This window comes from Cetorhinus maximus, chromosome 24 (assembly GCF_964194155.1).
Source record: "Cetorhinus maximus chromosome 24, sCetMax3.hap1.1, whole genome shotgun sequence".
Taxonomy (NCBI): domain Eukaryota; kingdom Metazoa; phylum Chordata; class Chondrichthyes; order Lamniformes; family Cetorhinidae; genus Cetorhinus; species Cetorhinus maximus.
Window position 1 is genome coordinate 33,249,085 of NC_135902.1, and position 21,187 is coordinate 33,270,271.

A 21,187-nucleotide genomic window follows, 5' to 3' on the forward strand; every position below is an offset into this window, starting at 1 on the left:
TCTTAAACTGTGACCCCTAGTTCTAGTCTCATCCACAAGAGGAAACCTCCTTCCAGTATCTACCCTATCAAGTCCCCTCAGGATCTTATATGTTTCATTAAGATCACCTCTCATTCTTCTAAACATCATAGGCCCAACCTGTTCAATCTTTCATCATATGATAAGCCCTTCATCCCAGGAATGAGTCAAGTGAACCTTCTTAAAACTGCTTCTAACACAATTATGCTCTTTTTCAAATAAAGAGACCAAAGCTGTACACAGTAATTCAGCTGTGGTCTCACCAGGGCCTGTACAGCTGCAGTAAAGCTTCCCCACTCTTATATTCCATTTTCCTAGCAATTAACACTGACTTTCCATTTACCTTCCTAATCAGCAGCTGTACCTGTATACTAATTTTTTGTGATTCAGGTACCAGGACACACAGGTCCCTCTGTACTGTGAAATTCTGCAATCTCTCTCCATTTAAATAGCATACTCTTTTTCTATTCTTCCTGCCAAAGTGGAAAAGTTCACATTTTCCCACATTCTGCTCCATCTGCCAAATTTTTGCCCACTCACTTAACCTCTCAAAATCCCTTTGCAAACTCTCTACATCCTCTTGACAACTTACTTTCCCACCTATCTTGGTACCATACATTCAGTCCCGATATCCAAGTCACTGATGTAGATTGTAAATATTTGAGGCCCCAGCAGCGATCTCTGTGGCACTCCTCTAGTTACAGCTTGCCAACCCAGGAATTATCCATTTATCCCTACTGTCTGCTTCCTGTTAGCTAAACAATCCTTTATTCATGCTAATATGTTACCCCTACACCATGAGCTCTTAATTTATGTAGTAACCTTTGGTGTGGCACCTGATCAAATGGCTTTTAGAAATCCAAGTACACCACATCTCCAGGTTCCCATTTATTCACATTGCTTGTTATTTCCTCAAAAAAAACTATCATAAATTAGTTAAACATGATTTCCCTTTCGCAAAGCCATGTTCACTCTGCCTGATCACATTCTAAATATCCTGCTATGACCTCCTTAATAGTGAATTTTAGCACTTTCCCTATGACAGATATTAGGCTAACTGGCCCATATTTTCTGCTTCCTGTCTCCCTCCTTTCTTGAATAAAAGTGTTACATTAGCTATTTTCCAATCTGACTGGACCCTTCAGAATCTAGGGAAGTTTGGAAGATTATAATCAATGTCTTTATTATATTTGCAGCCACTTTTTTTAAGACCCTAGGATGCAGGCCAATTGGTCCTTGAGACTTGTCAGCTTTTAGTTGTATTAGTTTTGGCAGCACCTTTTCCTTGGCGAAGGTGATTGTTTTAAGTTCCTCCCTCCCTTTCACATCTTGATTTTTCAAGTGTCTTTGGGAAGTTTTCTAAATCTTCTACATTGAAGACAGACACGTTCAACGTCTCCACTATTTCCTTGTTTTCCATTATCAGTTCTCTAGACTCTCTTTCTAGAGAATTAACACTAACTTTAGTCACTCTTTTCCATTTAAATACTTGTAGAAACACCTTAAGCATTTCAGAGACAGTGTAGCTGTGTAAGCAGGCATGGTAATCAATTTGTGCACAAGTTCCAGCAAAAAGAGAGAAATAATCAGTTAATCTGCTTTGGTAGTGGTGTTTGAGTGATCAGAGTTGGCCAGGACAGAACTCCATTTTTCCTTTACCATTGGTGCGATGGGGTCTTTTGCATTCACCTAAAAGACAAATAGGACTTTAGTCTAACATTTCTTCAAGAAACCAACCCTTGACCCCCCTCTGTCTTTTTAAACTTCCATCCATCTCCAATTTCCCTTTCCTCTCCAACATCTTTGAATGTGCTGTCGCCTCCCAAACCTGTGCTCATCTTTTCCAGAACTCCATGTTTGAAACACTCCAATAAGATTTCTGCCCTTGCCATAGCTGTGCTCAGCTTATCTGCAGCCTATAACGTGGTCAACCACACCTCCAATGTCTCTCCTCCCTCGCCAGCTGGGTAGGACTCCACTTGCCTGACTCCAGTCTTATCTATTTAGTCATAGCTAAAGAATCACCTACAATAGCTTCTCATCCCACTCCTGCACCATTGCCTTTGCTGACCCTCAATTTAGAGAAGGTGGAGAGATTGAGGGAGGTGGTGGTGAGGTGGAGTTCTTTGTTGTCATTGTACACATGAAACCTGATGTTGTATTTTCAATGATGTCACCAAGGGGCAGCATGAAAATGAGAAATAGGACAGGATCCTATCCTTGATCCCCTCCTGTTTCTCATCTTCATGCTGCCCCTTGAAAAATTGAAAACGCGACATCAGGTTTCATATGTACAATGACAACAAACAACTCTACCTCACCACCACCTCTCTCGACCCCTCCACCTCTAAATTGGCACTGAAGTATCAACCTAGATTATGTGCTCAAATTCTGGAGTAATGGCTTTCTGACTCAGGAGGTGAGAGAGTGCCACTGAGTCATCTTGCACTGGAAATCTAGCTTTCCGTCTCAAAGATCAAGTGTTATTCAAAGTACATTGGTCATGTGTGTAATGCACCAGTTCTCAGCTCTTGGCAAGATTTCTGGTGTTTAATCAGTTGCTGAGTGTCTCAGCGTGGTGGGTGTTGTGGGGCAGATGCCACTTAGTAGCTGTTCACCGAAGGATGTTGACATTAAAGTCATCAATAGGATTATAACTCAAGTTATCAGCTAACCCTGCTTTCCAGGAATTTGAATGGAACGAAAAATATTGGTACAGGGAAATAAAAAAAAATAAGTCCTTTACTTTTGTACTGGATTCAGACTGTTGTGACTGCAATGGGAAAATTGCTGTTGAGTCTTAAAATAAGTATTGTTCTCACTAACCCACTTTAATATGGTATTATGCAAGCAGTAATTAGTTTAATAGCTCACAGATTGACGTGGACTTCAGTGCTGCCTTTGTCATTTTAACACTATGCAGTAATCATTCTACCGAAGTAGGACAATATTTTTATGAAACATGTTTAAGACATGAAATAGTTTTATTAGAAATGTGTTTAATAATTTTATGACTATAAAAATATTTTTTAACAAAACTGAAATCACAGAGCAATACATCAAATATGATAGGTAAATACCATAATTGTTTGCTATCCTCCCGGATATATTCTAATATTTTGTGTACAGTTCAAAGACTTGGTGGGCTCCCTGAGATTCAGTGAGTAGCTCAACCACACAGGTTCTAGTTCACTCAGTTTTGTACTCTTTAATTCATCTCAGCTGGAGTAACAATGGCAATGAAGCACAGTGAGTTTCAGTCCCCTCAAACTAATGAGGGGAAAATCAACCAGTGTTTCCATTATTAATTGCTATCTAGGAACCTGTGCTAGAAGTGCTAATGTATGGAAGTTGAGTGAGGTACTTGAGATATCCAGCACCCGTGGAACAGCATGGCAGCAGGGATTTTAGTATCTTCAGCAGTAGAGATAAGGGGAGAAAACTAACTACATTAAAAATCACTAAGCGGTATCATATGTCATTCATACTACCAACATAACAAAATTGGCAAGCAGAAAAAGCCAAATCCATGTCTCTGAGTGTGAAGATTTTTTTTGAAAAATATACTTTATTCATAAAATATCTGGAAGAACATTACAAAACATTTCTAAATCACCATCACAAAAAGTGCAATCAGATTCAACTTTTACACATGGATCACGAGGTGCTTCAATATAATCAATGAATATTACAGTCATTTCAATATGGTCATTACAGATAGTCAGACAGTGCAATGATATTGGAGTTATCAACATACATCATGTTGCACTCTGAGGTGCTTCAATACAATTATAATACAATTAGTATTCAATGCATACATTCATTGTGAGCCGTACAGCCCGAGGGGTCTATACCTTTCCCAGCCCCTCGGTGCACTATGGCAGAAAGGTCTTAGACAGTGAACTTTCCCCATCGTGCCTTTGCGGCGGCTGCCCCAAGCTTTAGTGCGTCCCTCAGCACGTAGCCCTGGACCTTGGAATGTGCCAGTCTGCAACACTCGGTCGGGGACAACTCTTTGCACTGGAAGACCAACAAGTTTCGGGCAGACCAAAGAGCATTTTTCACCGAGTTGATGATCCTCCAGCTGCAGTTGATGTTTGTCTCGGTGTCCCTGGGAACAGCCCGTAGAGCACAGAGTCCTGTGTCACCGCGCTGCTTGGGATGAACCTTGAAGAAACCACTGTATCTCTCTCCAGACCTTCTTTGCAAATGCCCGATCCACAAGGAGGTGAACAACGGTCTCGTCCCCACCACAGCCACCTCGAGGGCAACGGGCAGAGGGGGTGAGACTCCTGGCGTTTTGGAAGGATCTGACGGGGAGGGCCTTTCTCACCACCAGCCAAACCACATCTTGGTGCTTGTTGGAAAGTTCTGGCAATGAGGCATTCTCCCAAATGACTTTGACAGTCTGCTGGGGGAACCATCCGACAGGATCCACCATCTCCTGCCTCTGAGTGTGAAGATCATGCATTCAAGCCTCACTGAGACTGGACTGATACTTCAGTGCAGTATAGAGCTAGCACTGTACTGTTGGAAGTTCCATTTTAAGATGAAATGTTAAAACGAGGCCCCCCCAGGGTAGATAATAAAGATATTATAGTGCTTAGCCTGTGCCCTGGCCTACATTTATCCTTCAATGTTTATCTGGCCATTTATTTGTGCAGAATTTAGCTGCCTCATTTCCCTACGTTACAATAGAGCCTACACTTGAAAGTACTTTACTGGCTATAAATTACTTTGGGATCCGAGCATACGTGCAAACATATATACAAATTAGGAGTAGACCTCTTGGCTCCTCGAGCTTGCTTAGCCGTTTGATAATGGCTAATCTGATTGTGGCCTTAACTTTACTTTCCTGTCTACCTTTTGCATTTTCTTACCTTTTTTACCTTCCTGTATAGCCTTTGACTCCCTTATCAAACAAGAATCTATCTAATTCAGCCTTAAAAATATTCAATGACCCTGTTTCCCTGGGGAAGAGAGTTCCATCGACCAACAACCCTCTGAGAGATACAATTTCTCCTCATCCCCTCTTAAATCGGGGGCCACTTATTTTTAAACTCTGTCGTCTAGTTCTAGCCTCTCTCATAAGGGGAAACATCATCTCAGCATCAACCCTGTCAAGTTCCCTTGCAATCTTATATATTTCAATAAAATCACCTCTCATTGTTCCAAACTCCAATGGATACAGGCCCAACCTGTCCAACTTTCCTCATGTGATAAGCTCTTCATCTCAGGAATCGGTAGAGTGAACTTCTTCCTAATTGCTTCTAATGCAATTAAATATTTTCTTAAGTAAAGCGACCAAAACTGTACACAGGACTCCAGATGTGGTCTCACCAATGCCCTATACTACTGTAGCAAAATTCCTTACTTTTATATTATATTCCCCTAGCAATAACAACAACATTCCGTTTGCCTTCCTCATCACTTGCTGCACCTGCATACTAACTTTTTCTGATTCATGTACCAGGACACCCAGATCCCTCTGTATGCAGAGTTCTGCAATCTCTCTCCATTTAAATGATACACTGCTTCTCTCTCCATCTAAAAAATATACTGCTTTCTCTCTCCATTTAAATAATATACTGCTTTAATGCTAATATATTACCAGGATGTCCTGAGGACCGGAACTTAATTGTGCTATATCACAAAAAGGTTGATTGCAAAATTAGTAACCTAATCCACTTAATGAGTGACCATATTGTCAAAGGGACGAGAATATCTGAACTCTCTACCTTTCAAGAGAGCTGGGGGCCGATGAGAATGAATAAGTAAATGATCATCACTTAATACTGCATGTTTTTGAAGCTTATTTGTTAGTGCTATAACAGGTTGTGGAAGCAAGTTGTCTCCTTTCTCCTTTGGCCAGGGAATGATTATTATGTTTAATGTGGGGGAAGGAAGCAACAATTTTTTAAAAATGTGTAAAATTATTGTGTTGATCTTAAAGTTGTCACATGCATCATTGTTGTCATTCAGTTACTTACCTATTCTATCACGCTAATTGTCACCTGTGCCAAAAATTCGTAAGTTCAAGCACCGTTTGAGTGCATATCCTTAGCTGATATTTAACCCCACGTACATTGTGGAAGGTGCCAGTTTTTAGATGGAATGTTAGATTGTGGCTCCCTCGGGACAACCTTAAAATCCCATGTCCTCATGTAGGCCTGATCAATTTTCAGCTCTCAACCAACGTTGCATAACCAGATTAGTTTAGTTGCTGTTTGTGTGATGTTGTACTTAAAGCAGGTCAAGGTTTATTTACCTAACAGCAGTAAATGTAATTCATTTGCATGCAGAGTTCCTTAGGACATTTCTGAAAGATGTTTATTTACTGTTAGACTTATAATTGGAAGTCTTTCCCTCCGATCTAATCTTAGTTTCTAGGTGTTGATTTCTGAAATAAATTCTACACCATTTGTTAAACAGTTCTTTGTGAGGTTCATTTTGATCGGATTTTAATCTGGAGAAGCTTGTTGAAAATACTATCAAATGTGTTAGTTTCAAACTTCCAACATTATTCTGCTTTTTATGTACACTAGTGACAGGGAAGAAGCCCCTGCCCAATGAAGTAACTGACAAATTTATGACAAAGTTGACCTAAACTCACAAGAGAGGTCAGCTTCTGAGCCTGTTACACCAAATGGAAGAGGTAGCTTCCTGAGAATAGGAATGTGGAATATAAAGACTTTGTATCAGGTGGGAAAGCTTGATATTTGACTTATTAGAACTTGCAGAAGTAAGATGGTTAGAATCTTGTCTGATGGAAAAGAAGAATCCCGTGCTTTGTTTTTCACCTCCTGAGAAATATAAGAATGGAGTAGGAATCCTAGTAAAAATAAGATACAGGAGATCAGGTTAAAGTCATTGGCCAATCTCAGAAAGAGTGATCATGATTACGATCAAAGGAAAGCATTTTGACCTGGCTGTCAAACAAGTTTCTGTCCTGACACAAGATCTCAGTGAGCAGGAAATAGAGGCATTTTATGGTGACATCCTGAAGTGTTATGCTCAAGTTAAATCAATTGATGTGGTAATTGTAATAGGGGACTTAAATGCTAAAATTGGTGAAGGAACCTTAGGAACGCATGTTGACTAACATGGTCTTGGATTGAGAAATGAAAGAGAGAAACTGATACTATTTTGTCAAGAAAATGATCTGATGGTGGAAAACATCTTTAAACAACCAAAAAGAAGACTGTCCATTTAATAAGATCATGGCTGATCTGATAGTTATCTGAAACCTACATCCCACCTAACCCGATAACCTATCACACCCTTGCTTACCAAGAATCTATCTGCCCCTGCCATAAAAATATTCAAAGACTCTGCTTCCACCACCTTTTCAGGAAGAGTGTACCCAAGACTCATGACCCTCTGAGTGAAAAAAATTCACCTCATCTCTGTTTTAAATGGGTGACCACTGATTTTTAAACAGTGACCTTTAATTCTAGGTTTTTCCACAAGAAGAAACATCCTCTCCGCATCCACCTTGGCAAGACCCCTCAGGATCTTATATGTTTCAATGAAGTCGCCTCTTACTCTTCTAAACTCCAGCGGATACAAGTCTAGTCTGTCCAACCTTTCCTCATAAGACAACCGCTCATTCCAGGTATTAGTCTGGTAAAGCTTTGCTGAACTGCTTCCAACGCATTTACATCCTTAAGTAAGGTGACTCACACTGTACACAGTACTCCAAATGTGGTCTCACTAGTGCCCTGTACAACTGAACCATAACCTTGCTACTATTGTATTCAGTTCCCCTCACAATAAATTATAACACTCTATTAGCTTTCTTAATTACTTGCTGTACTTGCATACTAGCCTTTTGTGATTCATGCACTAGGACACCCAGATCTCTCTGCACCTCAAAGCTCTGTAAGCTCTCACCATTTAGATAATATGCTTCCCTTTTATTCTTCCTGCCAAAAATGGACAATTTCACATTTTCCCACATTGTACTCCATTTGCCAGATCTTTGCCTGCTCACCTAACCTATCTATATCTTTTTGTAGCCTCCTTATGTCCTCTTCACAACTTACTTTCCTACCTGTCTTTGTGTCATCAGCAAATTTGACAACCATCCCTTCAACCCCTTCATCCAAGTCATTTATATAAATGAGGTAATCCAAGTGCCCTGCTGTAACTTCTTTAATAATAGCTTCTAACATTTTGACAGATGTTAAACTAACTGGCCTGAAGTTTCCTGCTTTCTGTCTCCCTCCCTTTATGAATAATGGAGTTATATTCGCTATCTTCCAATCTATTAGGACCTTCCCAAATCTAGGGAGTTTTGTAAAATTAAAGCCAATGCATCAACTACTCCACTAGACAATTCTTTTAAGACCCTAGGATGAAGTTCATCAGGACCCAGCCTTTTGTCAGCCCGCAGCTCCAACAATTTACTCAGTACCACTTCCCTAGTGACTGTAATTTTCCTGACTGACTTCCTCACTTCCATTTCCTGGTTTATAGCTACTTCTGAGATGTTACTTGTTTCTCTATATTTAAAACTAATGCAATATACCTTTTCAATTCATCTGCCATCTCCTTGTTTTCCATTATCAATTCTCCAGACTCAGTTTCTATAGGACCAACGCTCACTTTGTTAACTCCTCTTTTTAAAATATTTATAAAAGCTTTTACCGTCTGTTTTCATATTCCTGGTTAGCTTTCTCTCATACTCTAATTTTTCCCTCCTTATTAGCCTTTTAGTCATTCTTTGCTGTTCCTTATATTCTATCCAATCTTCCGATCTGCCACCTTTCTTTGCACAATTATATGCCTTTTCTTTCAGTTTGATACTATCTTTAACCTTTCTAGTTAACCACAAATGGTGTGTCCGTCCCTTGGACTTTTTCTTACTTGTTGGAATACATCTATTCTGTGCATTCTGAAATATCACTTCAAATGTTAGCCACTGCAAATTTATTGACCTATCCCTTAACCTAATTTGCCAATTCACTTTAACCAGCTCAGCTTTCATACCCTCATAATTGTCCTTATTTAAGTTTAAAAACTTAGTCTCAGATCCACTCTTTTCTCCCTCAAACTGAATGTAAAATTCAAACATATTATGGTTGTTGCTACCTAGGGCACTGTGAGATCATTAATTACTCCGATCTCATTGTACAACACCAGGTCTAGTATAGCCTGCTCTCTGGTAGGCTCCAGAACATGCTGTTCTAAGAAACTATCCCGAAAACATTCAATGTACTCCTCACCTAGGCTATCATTGCCCATCTGACTTTTCCAGTCTATATGTAAATTAAAATCTCCCATGATTATCGCCAGGCCTTTCTGACAAGCTCCAATTATTTCTTCCTTTATGCTCCACACTACCATGTGGTGACTGTTAGGGGGCCTGTACACAACTCCCACAAGTGACTTCTTGCCTTTACCATTTCTCATCTCTACACAAATCATTTCCGCATCCTGGTTTCCTGAACTTAGGGTCTTCCCTCTCTATTGTGCTAATACCATCATTAACTAACAGAGCCACCCCTCCACATTTTCCTTGCTTCCTGTCCTTCCTAAATATCCTGTACGCTTCAATATTCAGATCCTAATCCATGTCCTCCTACAGCCATGTCTCCGTAATGGCTATCAAATCGTAGTTATTATTTCTATGTGCGCTCTCAGTTCATCTGTTTTGTTTTGAACATTACATGCATTCAGATACAGGGCTTTTAGTTTTATCCTATCATCCTTTTTATAACCTCTAGTTTCATCTGTTGATTTACTGTTAGATTTGTACTCTCTTTCCCTTCCTGTCACAGTCTGTTTTTCAGGTCCCATAATAATACCTTTTTCTTTTGTCTTGTCTCTGCTCTTTGGTTTACCACATCTTCCCAAATTTGATCCCTTGCCCCCACTATTTAGTTTAAAACCCTCTCTACTTCCCTAGCTATGCAGCTCACGAGAACACTGGTCCGAGCATGGTTCGGGTGTAGACTGCCCCAGTGGTACAGATCCCACTTTCCCCAGTACTGGTGCCAGTGCCCCATGAACCGGAACCTACTTCTCCTACACTAGTATTTGAGCCACACATTCATCTCCCTAATCTGATTTGTCCTGTGCCGATTTGAACGTGGCTCAGGTAATAATCCAGAGATTATGAGCTTTGAGGTTCTGCTTCGTAATTTGTTGCCTAGTTCCTCATAATGACTATGCAGTACCTCCTCCTTTGTCATGCCTATGTCATTGGTACCTACATGGACCACGATAATTGGGTCCTCCTCCTCCCACTGCAAGTTCGTCTCTAGCCCTGAGCAGAGGCCCTGCACCCTGGCACCAGGGTGGCAACGCAAATATCTGGACTCACGCTCCTTGCTACAGAGAGCGGTGTCAATCCCTCTGCCTATACTATCCCGTATTGTCACTATATTCCTTTTTGCTCCCACCACTTGAATAGCTTCCTGTACCATGGTGCCATGGCCGGTTAGTTCATCCACCCTGCAGCCCTTACTCTCATCCAAACAAGCTGAAAAAACTTCAAACCTGTTGAACAATTTAAAGGCTGAGGCTCCTGCGCTCCTACCCTGAGTCCCCTTACCTGCCTCACTCGCAGTCACACTCTCTTGTCCCTGACCAAATCAGAAGACTCTGTCCTAAGAGGTGTGACTGCCTCCTGGCACAAAGAATCCAGGTAACTTTCCCCCTCCCTGATGCATCACAGTGTCTATAGTTCAGCCTACAGCTCAAACTCTGAGCTGAGGCTGCTCAAACTTCAAACATTTACTGCAGATGTGTTTATCCTGGATCACACTGACATCCACGAGCTCCCACATGCTGCAGCTGTGACACATCACCTGCCCTGACATCCTTAATGTGTTCTAATTAGCTATTTAATTATTTTATTCAATTATATATTTTACTTTTGTTTTTATATATTGTATTAACCTTACCACCAGTTGCTAGACTATTTTGAACCTTAGGAATAGAATAAACCTTAGTCACTTACCAGATACTCACCAAATAACTAGCTTCTTCTCCTACTGTACAACCACATGCTGAAGGCTGAGAAAGTTAGAAAGCAGAAAGCAAAAGAGCACCTCTTTCCCTTCCTTCCGTAACTCCCTTAACTACTCAACTCCATTCTATTCTATTCTCTATTCTTCTCCATTCTAAGTCGCACTTGCAGTACACCTTACCTAAAGCACCTCTTTCCCCTTATGCACTGAATTCCCACTTTGAACCAAATTCCCAAATATACTCACTCAGTCTCTGTCTCACTCAGGCCGAAGTCTCCCCTTGTTGATCGTGTGCCTCTTGCTGATGCTGTCCAAGTGACTTGATTCATTATTTATTAAGTTACCTAAGGAACCTAAAGCAATGGAAGTGCAAATATTTTAGAACTATAAGCTCAATGAGTCATCTTATTAAAATGATCTTGAAAATCATAGTAGAAAGAAAGAATAACACATTTGAAATAGAAATTGGTGAAATGCAGTCTGGATTTAGACCTGGAGTTTGATCAAGAGGGGGAATATTTAACCTAAGGGCAATCTTCAATAAATATCTAGAAGGAAACAAGAACATTTACATATGTTTCATAGGCTGTGAAAAAGCTTTCGATCATATTTATCACCAAAAGTTAATAGATGTGCTGCTGAATGTGACATTGACAGTAAAGATGTGAAATTTATCCAGAGCCTATTTTGGGACCAAATAGCGAGCATCAGGTGAGAAGGGCAATAATCAGACATGTTTCAAGTGAAGAGAGTAGTACGACAAGGCTATGCCCTGTCACCAAAATTATTTAACCTGTACAAAGAACAGGATATTCAGAGAATTAGATGTACTCCAAGGGGTAAAAAATGGAAGCAAGAACATAATAAACTTGTGGTAAGCTGATGCAACAGCATTACTTGCAAAATCAGCGGAGACCCTGCAAAATATCATAGATCAAGTGGGATCTATAAATTTTAATATGGATTGAGTATGAACACCAAAAAGACAAAAACAGTGGTGGCTAGAGGGAATACATTAGAAGAAACTAGAATAAAGATTGAAGTAGATGATGTCACACTGGAACAAGTAGATAAGTTTGTATATTTAAGACAAATGATAACAGAAGATGCAGATGTGGTGCAGAAATTAGAAGGTTAGGGATAGCCAGAAGTAATTTTGTGAAGATGAAAGGTATGTTAATAACAAGAAGACTCCAGTTTGTAACAAGGGAAAACTCATAAGATGCTATATTTTATCCACTTTCCTGTGTACCTCAGAAACCTGGACAATAGGCAAAGACCTTTGGAAGAAATGTGGATGCTAAGATGTATGTTAAAAGACCAAAAGTTAAATGCAGAGGCACTTGAAATAGCAAGAGTGAAAAAGAATTCTAAAAAATGACATCCAGAAAAGAAAATGTCAGTATTTTGGCCATTTGATCAGAGCTGAAAAGCTACAGAGATTTTTGCTGGAGGGCAAAAGTGGAGGGCAGCAGAAAAAGGGGTTGACCGAGGAGTAGGTGGATGTCAGAATGGTTGCCGACGAGCTACAGTGGATATGTGAGGATGGTGCAAGACAGATGAGTGTGGCATTCCATGACACCAGATCTCCTGGCAGGAGAAGCTTTAAGCAGCAGCAGCAGCAACCAGCATTTTTGGGATTTTGTTTTTTGTTCATGTTACAGTTGTTTTGCAGTAATGGGCAGGAGAGGTCGTACTGTAATGGCCTAAACACACAATTTCTCTTTACTTTAATCTTCAGACCTGATCAGAACTCCATTATTCAGCCGCATGCATTAACATTTCAAATAAACTGTCCGACCATCAAGATAACTTTAAGTTGATTGGTTTTTGAAGACAGGTATTTTCTTCTTTCCCACAGAAATACTGCCAAAATTTTCTGCTTCAGTGCTCCTGGGTATCCACACACCAGCAGTGCATATCAATATGTTCTGCACCATCAATTTTGCAAGGAGACTCTTGAACACTACTTTGACAGTGTCACAAATTTAAAATGATTTATACGATACATCCCATAGGAAAAAAATTCTTATTATCATGACAATTCCAGTAAGTTTTTTCAGCTTTCCTTGATCAACTCTGCTTCAATATTTCTTGCTTGTCCTCTAATGCATTCAAAAGTATAATTTTTTTCTAACGTTGACAACTGGCACACTGATTCAGTTTAACTAATGCTGAAAGTATATGTGGAAGCCTGTTGAGTTTAACTAAGAAAAATACATGTGGCACGTACATGAACATATATTCCAGACCACAAGGTCTCTATTCATGGTTTATAATTAGTGATTATGACCAGATTAAGTGAACAAAGCTTTGAGAAAAGGACTACATTATACACGTGTTCTCCCCTCGAGAAACAACACAACAAAAGCTTACACAGCTTTAAATCCTGCAGCTTAATGTGAGGGACTCTTCTTGCAGGTCACTAGTACAGCACTGCTGTTACAATTATGAGATTTATAAAATTATTATGTTTTGGTACTGTGCCTCTCATTTAGAGTAAAATGAAGGGGGTCACGTCACCTGTTCTGAAGTCCGTCTGAAAACAGGGTGAGGGAGCTGTTAAAGATTAAAGGAAGGCCCAGATTGTTTTCCTGGGAAGAACGTGTAAGGTTCATACTTTGAGACAATGGTAGCAGCATTTGTGTTTACAGTGGTTAGACTGTTAGTCTCCAAAGTCCCAGGAAGATGTTGAGAATGTCAAGTTGTAAATGGTTATACCTTAAACTGTCCATTTAATTTCACTTAAGATAGAATTGGGGTCTAAAGAATAGCTAACCAGCATTTCTACCTGGATACAAGATCCATGTGATTCACATTGCCATGGACATGGGCTTTGGGAGTGAAGGATGCAGAGGAAGCCTTTGTAAAGTTCGGGTCATAGGCTCTCCTAAAATATCACTAAGTAGCACAGACACAGTTGGTCCGCCAGAATCTGGGAGACAGAGCAGCTAGAGGCCAAAAGTCTCTATGGAATGTGAGTGGGAGCTCGCGCTCAAAAGGGAAAAAAAACAAATTTGTGAGGATTTGAAACAAGGCTGGAGCTTCGCCTAGCTTGCATTAGAGGGAGAATCTCCAGGAAAAAACAATCATTGTGGAAGATTGTTATGGGTTTAAAAGCTACCAAACTGGGAAAGGAAAGAAATGGTAGTAAACCCGGAGGAGTTGAGAATCATTTTGGACTGGGTCTGCGGGAAAATCAAATTACTACTTAAAAGGACAGTGTAAAGTACACCTGTGAAGTGGGTTTTTTGGTTGTGCTAAAAGTAAAAGGGGGGAGTTCTGTTCTGTAGTTTAAAGAATAAGTTAAAATGGTGTTTAGTTAATAATGTTTCTGACCCGTTTGTTGCAAAAAAGTCATAAAAGATAAAATATTGTAGTATCATTCTTCCAGCTACAAGCTCAAATTTTGTTTTAAAGTTATCAGTCTCTATGGAGATTGTAACACTGCATATCAACAACCCATTATAAGATTTATTTTAAGCAAAGCTATTTTTACTTCGAGAAAGTTGATGCAGAACTGTAAGGAGAAAAAGCAAAATTACAAAAAGTTTATTTCACAATAATACACATGTTTACAAATGCATCTCTGAAGACTAATGTAATGCAATGCAGTTACCCATAGGTAGAAACTCTGATTAGAACTTCTCGGGCTGGATTTGAACTTTAAGGCTGGATTTTCGTGGAGTTGGGAAGACTCCGTGGACCTTGTAAGAATGGTGGATGGACCCAAATACAGAAGTCCTGCCCCATTTCCAACAGATTCCATTTATTGCTGAGTTCAAACAGACCCAATTTTGATTGTTCCAAGGGCCTTAACTTGCAGGGTGGGAGTCATTAATTTATGGAGTAGACATAAACACTCTTGAAGGGCAGATAAGGTCCATTTAACTATCATGAGCTGAAGTTTTTTTTGATCCCCATTCTTTAAATTGTAAAAAAGAAGGCTGCAGCTGATCATGATTGTTTGACAGGCCAGCTGGTGTAGCATCTGTTTAAGCAGTTTCAATTGAGTTCTTTGTTGACATGTCCCTGAGGGCTATTCATTATGAATGCTTGGCTGAATTTCAAAAAGCTTAAATTTTCTCAGCAAGGGTTCTGAGATCACTGTTTGATTGATAGCTTGAAGAAACTACCAAATGATTCATAGCATGAACAAAAGTTCATTTTTTTGTGATTAACCACTTGAGATTTAAAATGAATGAGAGTTTTTTTCACCAAGTCTATGTAGGAAAAATTGTCTTAAATTTTTTAGAAATTTATTTTATTTCATCTCCACATGGCTCCTGAGGTCTTCCACAGTGGAACTGGGTGAGTGGCCATGGAGTTGATGTGGAGCGGGTATAAGAAGTCATGGGAGGGTGGGTGAGGGGCATGAGTTGGCATGGAGGTTGAGGGGCCATTGGGAGGTGGGGAATGAGGCAGTGTGAGGGGTGAGGGCTAGAGAGCTTCAAATCTAGTAAAACATCAAGGACTGAAACCCAGAGAACCAAGGGAGACCTTCTAACCAGCTCGCCTCGGCACTTGCCCACCCATGTGTCCGCTTTTAATGCACAGTCACTGTTGTAATGTAGGAAATAGGACAGTCAGATTGCACACATTGAAAGCAATCAAATAAATGATCAAAGCATCAATTTTGTATAGTATTTCTGAATTCATCACATTTTCTTCCTGTATTAAGCAGACGGTTGTAAAATAGGCATTTTCTTTGCAAACCAGGTTAGCTATTAAATAAACTGCTTTGCAATTACTTGCATGTTTTAAAGGTGCAAAAATCTTACGTTCTGAACAAATGTAATAGTTTTTAAGGAGTGAATCAATCTAGCAGCCTTGTCTACAATTATTGAATAAGCAACTATTTCAATGGAGTCCTGCAAACTTGAGAAAATGTTAAACTAAATGGCAACATTCCTATTCCACTAAACACCTCTGCCACCTGACTTACTAATAGTCCACTAGATATATATATTCTTTTCTTCACCTGCAGACATCATTTGTAGGCATATCCTTCTGCTTTGAACCAGTCACTCCTCCTATTTTTGAACTTAATGATATCACTTATTTATGGATAGTCTGAATAGTTCCATGTGCCTGTCAGTGAGAAATATAATATATGTGCCATATTAGTAGCAAGACTAAGCCATAGGGACATTCTACTGTCCTTGATAAAATGTTAGTATTTAAAATTTCTAAGACAGGTGTTTATTCAGGCTAAATCCATAGCATAGGGTCATTTATTAAGAACTGTAATACTTACCACTGGAAAGTGACAAGTTAATTCAAATGTTTGATCATTCGTCACTACAGCAGTCATAGCTTCAAGGCTCCTGTATGGAGCCATCCATTCAAGTCCTTTAGAGGATGAGGTGTACTGGAATGGTATGAGGTACATAAGGACATCTATGTTATAAATTACTGGACTGCCTTCCTTTGGGTTTAGTGGCACTGGTCACTCGTGTAAATGAATACTTGGGCCTAGAAATTGCATCATACAGCACCTATTCTTCAGGCACTGCTTGGACACTTAAGGCTCCAAAATGCCGGCATGGTGTGCAAGCAAACTTCTGGCCAAAGGTACACTGCCCGCTATGGTGGATAAAGATAAATGAAGCATGTTCTGCCCATGCCTGAAGCAGACATCAGGCCCATGACATATGCAAATAAGAGACCTAACACATGGTTAATGTTCCTGCTCCAAGATTGGTTTTCCCTGATGCACCCCCATCATTGTAGGTAAGTAATCCATACAGAAGGGCTTCAGTAGGTCTCGGCGACCAACCCACAACCCCCATCCCGATTACAACTCCCACTTAACCCAGCAATCCACAGAACCAACCACCGATTCTGAGACCTGGAATGAATCCCCTTTGAGACCCGCAAACTGGTCCCCGAGTGCTTTCTTCTGAAGACCTAATCAAGCCCCTCGAGGCCCATGATTTTAGGTGTGTAATGATGCATCCCTCTTGTACAAGTTGAATGATTTGGGGGGAGAATTTCTCAGAGGATCTCCCATTGTAACTTCAGTCGGAAAGAGGTGAAAATCTTGGAGAAATTATGAAAGTTTTTTTTAAACAATTTACATACCGGTGGTTTCTCTGAGGGTTCTTCCAATCTCCTGCTGCACATATGTTTTGCAGTGTTTTGCCAATGTCCTCATTTATATTTTCCAGTCTTTAATAGGAAGAATTGATAAAGTTCTCAGGCAATCTAGGTCAATATAAAATTTATTATTTTGCATAACGTGTAACTGAAATGGATAGTGTTTCTAAATGGTTTTTAAACTTCTGCAATATCACTTCCCATAACATAGTAAACAGCAACAACTTGCATTTGGTAATTATTGTCAAGCTATTTAACTTCTGATGGGAGAGGATGGTAGTTAGCAGCCCAAACATGGCTTACCTCTCAAGGTGGCTGTACTCTTATAGAGAATACTTATCATTCAAGGAATGAAGAAAACAATGTTTTCTGAATTAACATTACAATCAACATGGTACAGCCTAAACAGTTCCATTCCATCATCAACAGCAACTTGCATTTATATATAGTGCCTTTAACATAGTAAAAGGTATCAAGGCACTTCACAGGAGCATTGACACCAAGCCACATGAGATATTAGGACAGGTAACCAAAGGTTTGGTCAAAGAGGTAAGTTTTGAGGAGCATTGTAAAGGAGGAGAGGTAGAGAAGTGGAGAGGTTTAGGAAGATTTCTAGAGCTTAGGGCCAGGTAGCTGAAGGCACAGCCACCATTAATGAAAATTGGGGATGTGCAAGAGGCCAGAATTGGAGGAAGGCAAAGATCTCAGTGGGTTGTAGGACTGGAGGAGGTTTCAGAGATGGGGAGACTGAGTTGATGGAAAGATTTGAAAACAAGGATGAGATTTTTAAAATAAAGGGTTTGCCGGATCACAAGCCAAAATAGGTCAATGAGCATAGACATGATGGGTGAATGTCACTTGTTGTGAGTTAGGATTATGGCAGCAGAGTTGATATGAATAACAGAGTTTTGGATGAGCTGAAGTTTGGGAGCTAGCCAGGAAAGCATTGGAATAGTCAAGTCATTAGTGACATTTCCAAGGTCCCTGCTGCATGGAAGCCACAGTGTTCCACATAATATTTGATCGTTTATGTTTATATTGATTTCAATAATCAATATAACTATACTCCTGTTCCTGGACTGAAATTGTAATACTCTTTCTATATTTGGCAGTCTGGTTAATACCCATTGAAGGCAACGTGTGTTTTGAACTTGATTATGTGGTGTCCGAATCCATGAGTCCTATCTTAAGAGTTAACACCCTCTCCCAATCTTCTTTTCTCAAATTTCCTTTCCTATCATATTTTTCTTCTCTCCTGTTTTTTTTCTGAAGGAGCTGTCATCTTCTAATGCACAGTTCCATGGGCACCTGTTTCAGCATCACAGCCAACGGGCCATTTTTAATTTGTGAGTTAAGTCAGTCACATTGTTGGACTACTGAAGTGGTGGATATGACACAGCTAAATGGAATGCTGTCTTCACCTACATTCAGCAGGAATTACTTGTTCGTGATCAGGAGCAGGGACGTGGGACAATTTCTCCCCACCCAGTCCAGAATCGCTGAAACCATTTGTTGTACCCATGACACCACTCTGCTGAGATCTGCCAAGTCAGCTCAGAAATCATACCCAAGTTTTATGGCCTCAACTAACATATGTTTGATTTTCTGCTCTCAATTTGGATTTTTACATCTCTGAATCATTCTGCCGTTGAACCTTTTACAAAGCATTTTATATAGAGCATCATTTGTAAGGCATGTGCTTCATGACATTGCTGATGGGATTAAACTGCAAACCATTTGACATATTTTGGTAGTTATGTAGCATTGTAGCGAACTGAAAATGAGAAGAGGTCATTGGTTAAATCAAGACAAAGGGCATGACTGTGTTTTCTTTGAGTTGATACTGTCTGTTGAAACAAGTTTGAGGAGTTCAAATACTGTTTCCCTTTTGTTTCCCTCAAACACAAATTAACTTCATGTTAATTGGTGCTAATTCAGCAGCCATTTAAGGAAAAATGTTTAGGAGGGTCTTTTTTGTGGTTAATGTTGAGATGCATTTTATAGACTACATCGGAGAGTTTTGAATTGTGTTTTCCCTACAGGAGCTTGCTATAATCACAAACTTGGAGATGTTTTTAACACTAATGGGCATTTAGTTAAAAATGAAGAAAAGCTTCTAATTTCTTAACTGCCTTATTCTGTTAAATTAAAAAATCTAATATTTCTTTAGACATTGCGAGTTAGATCGTTTTGCTCGTGAGAGAGATGCAAAGCTTGCTGCTGCAAAGGAACTACATACAGAACAGATTAGGGAGCTGGAGAACAATGTACGTGAACTGCAAACGAGCTTGGAGACAGCTGAAATGGAGAAAAGGCGAATGGAATGGAACCATGCAGATGCCACAAAGGAGAAGGAGGATGTAATTGAGAAGTAAGTGACGTTGTTCTTTTTCTTGAATTGGTGCAATACCATAAGAGATTCACTAAGTACAGAATTCTGTTTACATAGGATAGGAAGGTGGGGGAGTATTTGGATCCAGGCATAAGAGAGGGGAGGGAGAAGTTAGAACGAAAGGAGGTGAGAGGAGGAGGATGAAGATAGCGGTAGGGACTGGAAGAAGGGGTATGAGGAAGAAGGATGGGCAGGGGTATGGGAAAGATGGGGCATGGAGAGAACAGAGGCAGAGAAACTATCTCTCTATCTCTTCAGAGAAGGGCAACCAAGAACTTCTGTCTGAGCACGAATGGAAATTTCAGATGGGGAATGGGAGGGTTTGATGTAGGTTAAGCTTTGCCTTCGTCTATCAGAGAAAAGAAGAGATTTAAACCCCTACCATTACAATCTCTCCTGCTGTGTAAGGTGCCAGGCTTGGCAAAGGTGCAACCTCCTCGATATTTAGAATACATTTATTACAGCACCATCTACAGGTCTAACGGTTACAACAGGCAGTACAATGGGTTTGTCCATAGGGGAATAATTACCATGAATATTTTCATGAAAGGCACAGCCTATGTACTGAATTTAGTATATCGCTAAAATTTTCCATTGCACGAGGGTAGTCAAGATCAATTTGAATTTTTCAGCTAACAAGTCATTAGAGGGTGGGGGGAATAATGAAATGAGTGTGGGGGAGTAGAGAGGAAAAGCTGGAGGAGGCATCAGAAAGTTGTAAGGCAGGGAAAGGGAGTTGAGGAAAAGGAAGGGCAGTGAAGAAGGAAAAATATGGGAAGTAGAGAAGGGGAAAGGAAAGAAAGAGTGGCTCACAAAGAGAGGGAGTGGGAAAGGAAGAGAGAAGAGGGGACAAGAAAGAGAGTGCTAAGGAAAGGGAATTTAGAGCAACAGGGTTGGGGGATTGAGACATGGAACAGTGGAGGAGGAGAAGTGCAGATGGTGGAGAGTGGGGTTAGTGCAGATAAGAAATGTATTTGAGGAGGTATGTAATTGTTATTGTAAGAGGGGAAGTAAAGCAGGAATTGGGTGGCTTGTGGGATGTTAGAAGAGTCTAGCAGTGGGGAGGGTTTGGTCAAAATCTGTTTGATCAAGGATGACCAAAATTTTATTTGGGGGAGGACGCTGATCTCCTATTTATCAAGGGGTGGGGCTGGTAATGTTTTGTTCACAGCATTAGCCGCAGCTTCAACACCTTTTAGTATCCTGAGATTAGGCAATATTTTTTACATATAATAGAGGTGTAATGCCAAATTTTGACATGCCAGAATTTTAAGAAAATGTGTTGGTCATGTCATTTCTAAATCTACTATTACATTGTTTTCCTCTGTATTAACCATTTGAGTCCCCAAACCTCAGTAAAACTATGCTTTTCAATGAAAAATATTAGTGCCGGTAGACATTTTATTTTGAACTATGTGGTATTTTGAATCATTTGTCTTTAACATAGCTAGAATTTCATTATGCAACAGTTCAATTATTTAATTCAAGCCTGTTAAAAACATGAATTACAGAAAACTTTACTTCTGACTGGGTGATGGTATGTAGAGGGGTCACTGCTTTTCTTAATTTATATTAATAACCTACATCTTGGTACAGGGCACAATTTCAAAATTTGAAGATGATGCAAAACTTGGAAGTATTGTAAACTGTGAGGAGGATAGTGATAGACCTCGAGAGGATATAGACAGGCTAGTGGAATGGG

At 39.9% G+C, this 21,187-nt stretch overlaps 1 protein-coding gene across 4 annotated transcripts in view; it reads left to right on the forward strand.

Moving 5' to 3' along the window:
* The window catches only part of ccdc57 (coiled-coil domain containing 57), a 184,594-nt gene that overhangs the window by 61,294 nt on the left and 102,113 nt on the right, over positions 1-21,187 (forward strand). For all 4 annotated transcript variants that reach the window (XM_078570969.1, XM_078570970.1, XM_078570972.1 and 1 more), the window contains exon 7: positions 19,264-19,464. In XM_078570969.1, the coding sequence (XP_078427095.1) occupies positions 19,264-19,464 (201 nt within the window). The remainder of the gene's footprint in view (positions 1-19,263; positions 19,465-21,187) is intronic.